We start from the raw sequence: 6,985 nt of genomic DNA, 5'->3' as shown, positions 1-6,985 counted from the left end.
GACGTCAGAAACCCCCTGGCGGGCAGAGACGGGCAACACAGTAGAGCCGGGAACAACTAGGGCTGCGGCTGGCCCCAGTCCCTCAGAGCGACGGCCCGCAAAGCCTCCTGGTCGCACGTCCGATGCTAATCGCAAGGGCATGCCACCTGACCTATACCTGGTCGTGAAGGTGTGGATGATGCCTCGCTTAGTTTCCTGCATGGCATACACGTAAACATTAAATACGAGCCTCGATCGGCTCTCGAGTTATCTCGTGAATCGGCTCAAAGAGCCGATCCACCCATGATTCGAACGAGGTGTCCGAATATATGGTGGTCCTGCTTGATCAAGATAAAGCTAATGAGATCTACGACGATTTAGGGTTTTCACCGCATAATCGGATCATCCTACTCACGATTGGGCCTCGCGCTCGCGCACGGTGACCGTAAGCCGATCCTAGACAGGGCCTAAAAACCAACACGAGGTTGATCCCCGGAACATCCTTTCTAGGGCTAGCAAACGTCACCCTACACGCCGCTGGATCCTCCAACCCTTTGTAGGGCCTAACCATCGCGGATGTTAAACTAATCCTTGATGAACAAGGAGCAACCGTAACAGATCAGATCTACTAAACTATGATCAAGCGGGGTGCCGCCCCTACACCTGAGATAGGTGTAAGGGCGGCTAGATGTGCAAGGGTTGCATAACGAAAGCATGTAATTTGAAAGAACAATGCTAACCCTAACACATCTAAGATAACTACGTTGCTCGCCATCAAAAAGGCTTCAGCACGAGCAACGCATGAACAACGTGGGCAGGCTTAGTGCTGCCTAGATCGCAAGATGCGATCTAGGCAGCATGGTGCTTACCGGAGAAACCCTCGAGACGAAGGAGTTGGCGATGCGCCGAGATTTGTTTGTGTTGAACGTTGGTTGTTGTTTATTCCAGAAACCCTAGATACATATTTATAGTCCAAGGGACTTTCTAATTTAGGCGTGCACCTAACCGTGCACGGGTAAAACTCTAACTCTTAACCGACACGTAATCTAATATGTTACAGATACAAGGGCAAACTAGCCCAAACTTTGTATGTAAGGCCGATTCACGTATTTCTTCTATATATATATTCTTCAAGTCTATCTTGATCGTGGCCCACCTCTGACTCGGTCAAATTCTGGTGATAACAGATATTACCACTTATCTTTTTATTTCTTGAATATGAATATCGGATAAAACTGATTACCTATTACCAGTTTCCACCCCAAAAAATGAGGGACTGGATTTTTGGGCTCTCGGTGCTAGCGCAGTCTATATGCGCTAATTGTTTTAGTAATTTTAAACAAAATAAAAGAAATCAAAGAAATGGGAATCAAAGATGATTAAGTATCATCCTCGTATAAAAATATTTGGCCAAAAAATGATTTCCATTGACCTCAAGGTAAAAAAAAAGTGTGGCGAATTTTACTTGTATATCTTTGATCCAAGAAACAAGAAAAACCATTCCATGGTCAATCTTCCTCATAAGAGTACAATACATGCTCATCTTTGATTTCAGAAAAGTTTCGAATTTCTTCATTTTTTGAATTATTAACTTTTTTTTTCATATATAGGATGTGCTTGCATTTTCCGATCTAAGAGCTTCTTCGTTGATCACCAGTTATTACAGACGTAATTACAGACTGCGACAGCTACCGGCCGGCGCACGCATGCTATACCTGATTCTCCAGGTCTGGCTCCCGTCCGGCGGGCTGGTCCGTTGCCTTGCTAGCAGCCCTGGGTGGCGCCGAAGGTGGGAGCGAAGGGCGCGCGCGGCAGACGGGGCAGGTGGCGTGCGTGCAGAGCCAGACGTCGACGCACCCGACGTGGAACGCGTGCCTGCACCCCGGCAGAACGCGCACGGCGTCGCCGTCCTGCATGGCGCCGAGGCACACCGGGCACTCCTGCCCCGCCGCCTCCTCCTTCGCCTTGAATATGAACACCGGCGCCATGGCCGCTAGCGCCGCCTTGTTGAGCCCCTCTCCGCCTCCCCTCTTCCTCGCCGCAGCGCTGGACCCCGTCATCCGGTGCACGCCGCCCCACCCTGACCGCATGTACAGATAGTTGAGGTACAGTATCATCCCGTACAGCGCGAGGCACACCGCCGTGAACGCCACCACGAGCTCCACCGTCCCGCTGATGCTGCAGCATCCTCCGCCGCCGCTCCCATGCGGCTTCTGGTGCAGCGACGCCGCCGTCGACATGCCGATCGACCGACCCGATGGATGTCACTCACCAGGCAGGGCACTGGTGGCGGAGTGTCGTGGCGTGCGGGTCTCGGCAAGCTCAGCACTCTTACAGGATTGGCGCGGGCGATGATGGTTTTCTTGGTGCTGGGCTGCTGGCGCCTGGTGGAAAGCTGGGATTCGTGGCGGGCTGCTTTGCCGTCCGTTGCGTTGCTCTGTATAGGCAGCATTAGTGAGGTATGATTATGCAAGGGACAAGTGATAATTAATAGGTGACAGTGCGGTAGGCGCGCTTCACCTCGCCGTCGTTATCTGTTTCTTCATTTGGCTATTTGGGTGGATTTTTAATTTATGGCACTACGCATCTGTAATATTTTTTTTTTATGATGAACCGTAAAACACAGTTATTTGGCCAAATCCTAAGGTAAACCGTGAAGATTTTGCGAGATGAAAACGTTTGTTAAATCTCGCTAGAGCGGTACTACTCCAGCAAAACTCGCCCGCGCCGGCCATAGTGCAGGCAGGCGGTTAGGGTATTCCATTCTTGCTAAAGAAGCATGCTTACTTGCTGAGGAAGACGTATTCGACCTAAAATTCGTTTTTGGAGTGTCTGTTTTGTACCGCGAAACACGTTTACATTTTACCGCAAGCAATTTTTCTCGTGCTTTTGCGAGATACTCTTAGGACATCTCCAACGCGGTGACCCAAACGGACGCGCTGAACTGTCCGTTTTGGACCGTTTAGGCGCCGCGCGTCTGGTTGTCCGTTTGGGTCGGACGCTGCGTCCAACGCAGCGGCCACCATTTGCCCATTTAGCCTACAAGGTGATGTTAAGGGAAGTGTAGCAACCATGAGGATTATGGATGAGATGTATTCAGATTGAAATACGAGATTATCCGAAAGCAAGCGGATGATTTGTTCATACAAGAGGAAATCAAAAGAATTGGTGAAGGAAGACCATCGGAATTCCATCTAGGGGATTTTGATTCATTATACTTCCAGAAAAGGATCTGTGTACCAGATGATCCAGAAGTGAAGTCAATCATATTAAAGGAAGCACATGAAACCCCTTATTCCATACATCCAGGAAGTACTAAGATGTATATGGATTTGAAGGAGATGTTCTGGTGGAACAACATGAAAAGAGAAATAGCACAATATGTCTCGGAATGTCATACATGTCAACGAGTGAAGGCAGAACATCAGAGTCCTGCAGGATTACTCAAACCACTAGAGATACCGGAATGGAAATGGGATGAAATCGGAATGGATTTTGTTACTGGTCTACCAATGACTAGTAAGAAGAAGGATATGATATGGGTAATAGTGGACAGACTTACCAAGAATGCTCATTTCATAGCCGTAAACACAAAAGATACTGCAGAAAAGCTTGTGGATATATATGTGAAGGAAATTGTGAGTAAGCATGGAGTACCAAAGAAGATAGTCTCAGATAGAGGTTCAATTTTCACATCAGCATTCTGGAAACAACTACAAGAATCTTTGGGATCCAAGTTGGATTTCAGTACAGCATATCATCCACAAACCGGAGGACAAACCGAAAGAACCAATCAGATACTTGAAGACATGCTTAGAGCTTGTGCTCTGAACTTTGGAGGCTCATGGGAGGATCATTTACCTTTAGCGGAGTTCTCATATAACAATAGTTATCAGAGTAGTATTCAGATGGCACCGTACGAAGCATTGTACGGAAGGAAGTGTAGATCACCAATTTGTTGGTTTGAAACCGGAGAAAACAAGGAGTTTACACCGGACTACATCAAGGAGAGACAAGAAGTCATCGAGGTGATCCGGGATAGACTAAAAATAGCTCAGAGTCGTCAGAAGAGTTACGCGGACTTAAAGAGAAGAGATTGGGAACCGAAAGTGGGAGACATGGTATATTTAAAGGTTAGCCCAATGAAAGGACTTAAGAGGTTCGGAGTGAAAGGAAAGTTAAGCCCTCGATATATTGGACCATTTAAGATAACTAGATGACCCGTTGCGCTATCGCGCAATGACGAAGGCTAACCATAGGGTTTCTCTTATTTTAGTACTGAATTACCGCGTTGTGCTATTGCACAAATAGCATAATTCAATAAAAATTTGAACCATAAGTTTTGGCTTATTTTAGTATCAGAGGCTTGGAGCAGAGCTGTACTCTTCTTGCCGATGTCATCACCGTAGTGGTAAAGGGAGCTATAACATCATCCGAGGTTGGAGTAGAGCTTTTTGATCGAGTAGAATAGTATCCAACAGGGCGTCCCATGGTGAGGTATAATAGTATGTAGTGTGGTTCATTGGAGGAAACTCCCTCGACAGCCCGTTGCGCTATCGCGCAAACACCAGAATTTAAACTGTAAGATTTAGCTTATTTTAGTATTAAGAATTAGCTCGTAAATATAACCGTCGACATTACATTGAGGTGGTGCGATAAGATATGACAATATCTAAACTCCCGCACCAAATTATGGTCATTGTACCAAAAGATGTAGCATCATAAAAGAAGTGCAAATGGATAATTAGTAATTCCAAAAGGAATGCTTCTACTTATTGTAAGCAGAAAGATAAAAAGTTTGGTTCGAGATTCTAAGCCGCTTCACCGATACCACAAGAACCAGAAACTATTACAAATGTTTACCAGTCGACCAACGTGCCCTAAAGGTAGAGGCAAAACAAAAGTGCAACATTTATCATATATCGCAGTGTAGCGAAACTATTACAAATGTTTACTCATTGCGCCAACGTTGTGCCTCGCCCCAAAGGTAGAAGGGAAACAAAAGTGCAACATTTATCATATATCGTAGTTTAGCAGTAGTTTAGTGATGGCGGTATAAGTAGATTAGTTTTGTGTTGATGGAATTTAGGGTTATAACATCTCCCTCCACCGAACTTGTGAAGCCGCTTTCATATTGCCAATGGCTGCATTGACATAATCTGGTGACAATTAAAAAACATCAATACCTGTAAGCAAATTTCTAATAGAAAAAATAGCAGAATCAGATTTGACAATAGAGAACTCGGGCCTGCATGAGAAGGCATTCATAAATATTGTACGACAATTTTTTTTATAGAAAATCGTAAACTGTAATGAAAACCTACAGCATGTCTGCAAACACATTTCTAATAGCAAAAAAAGCAGCAACAACTGCAATATACTTAAAACTAATTTCTTCCACCTTCATTTATGTTGTTTATTTTAGACCAACTCAGCTGGCAAAAGAAATACCAGAAATATATTATTTTTGGATACTAATAGTGGGCAAAATTTGAAAACATGTATATAAAAATGCAGCCATGAAGCATGGTATATAGAAAAATACAGGCATGAAGCAGTGTATATACAACAATTTCTGGAATAACAAGATGGAAATAAAAAGAAAGCAACGGAAAAAAGGCCAAAATGGATTGGGCATCCCTACTATCCCGGCACTCGAACCGTGAACGGACAATCGGAGCTTCCTCTCCTCTCACGGCGTTGCACCATGACTGTTCTAACCTACATAAATATTTAGTGAGCGGACAAACCATTAGGTCATGCCGGTGCCAAATCGCAACAATTCTATCGGCGTGATGGAACAAATCAATTAGAGGAAGAGGAAAGAATCAGTACTTTACCTTTTGATGCCTGGGAGGGAATTCACCATGCGGGAACCGGAGTACCCTCCAACCAAGCACCAATCCTTCAACTGCACTGAGAAATACATATGCCAGATCTCCTTAGGAATCATCTCTATATTTGTCACAACTTCTTAGTACTCTAGAGTAGAAGTCATTAAGAACGGGATAGGTTGGAGACTCGTTGCAGGAGGATGCTACGAGTGAACCTAAATCTTCTAGCGACCAAACAGACGGGAGTGGGCTTGAGAAGACGTCCCTTTACCCATCATAAATATGTAGAGATATGTAGGTAAAAGGCACACGCTGCAGGCTGTCTTGTCACAACAAATGATACCGGCAGGTGGAACCAGAATCAAATGGAGACACGAAAACCTGTCATATCTTTGTGTGCATATGCATCAATGCACGGAGAAAACTGACTTTCCGATGTGAAACTAAATAAAAACTGGAGGATGTTGCACTCGACAACCGACCATAATATCGGTCATGCTCGCAAGACCTTCATTGGATGAGTAAACAAATAATGTTGATCTCTCCAAGTGGCACTACTACCGAAACTATGTTCGCAGGCACATTCTGCGGTAATATAATGAAATTCTGGATCAACTCTAAATCAGGTCAATTGTGGAGCCGAAAGGCAACATAAATAGAGTAAATGGCTAATAATACCTACATCATATCACAAGAAGTCAATGTAAATTTCACAACCAGCTTACTTGATATGTAGTGAATAATAACAAATAAATAAATGACTGCTCCCAAACAAACTTTTCTTAAAATTTGGAGACCATTCCCATCAGAAATTTCTGAAGGCCAAACCGTAAATATTAACCACATGGCAAGTGGTTTAGCTGGTGAAGTGCTTGTCTTTATGACACATTAATAATAGGCATGGTAATATTATCTAGCAGGTAATTCGAATGCAAAACAATGCATGGGTGACGAAATAAAAGTGGCATCTTAATATCCAAAGCAACCATTTGTGGGAGTGAAAGTAGGCTCAAGATCCCCATGTCCATGCCAACTGAATTATTACAGGCCATATAGACCAATCAACGCAACAAGGTGGGACCAAAATAATAATATAAAATGCATAAGAACCAAGAAAGGACTAACAAGGCAAGTATTGGATCATTCATTACCTTTCAATATTTGCCCACAAC

At 44.2% G+C, this 6,985-nt stretch overlaps 1 protein-coding gene across 1 annotated transcript; it reads right to left on the bottom strand.

The window, feature by feature from the left end:
* Nucleotides 1–1,688: 1,688 nt before the first annotated feature.
* LOC124690028 (RING-H2 finger protein ATL74-like) lies at nucleotides 1,689–2,238 on the bottom strand. Its single transcript, XM_047223470.1, has one exon. It carries the CDS (start codon nucleotides 2,217–2,219, stop codon nucleotides 1,689–1,691), a length of 531 nt encoding a protein of 176 aa, XP_047079426.1. The 5' UTR covers nucleotides 2,220–2,238.
* Between the last annotated feature and the right edge of the window lie 4,747 nt (nucleotides 2,239–6,985).

The sequence above is a fragment of the Lolium rigidum genome, chromosome 2 (assembly GCF_022539505.1).
Source record: "Lolium rigidum isolate FL_2022 chromosome 2, APGP_CSIRO_Lrig_0.1, whole genome shotgun sequence".
Taxonomy (NCBI): domain Eukaryota; kingdom Viridiplantae; phylum Streptophyta; class Magnoliopsida; order Poales; family Poaceae; genus Lolium; species Lolium rigidum.
This window is presented reverse-complemented; position numbering and strand designations above follow the sequence as displayed.

Excerpts from the sequence above, each read along its gene's own strand:
- LOC124690028 (XM_047223470.1), bottom strand. The coding sequence starts at position 2,219 with ATGTCGACGGCGGCGTCGCTGCACCAGAAGCCGCATGGGAGCGGCGGC.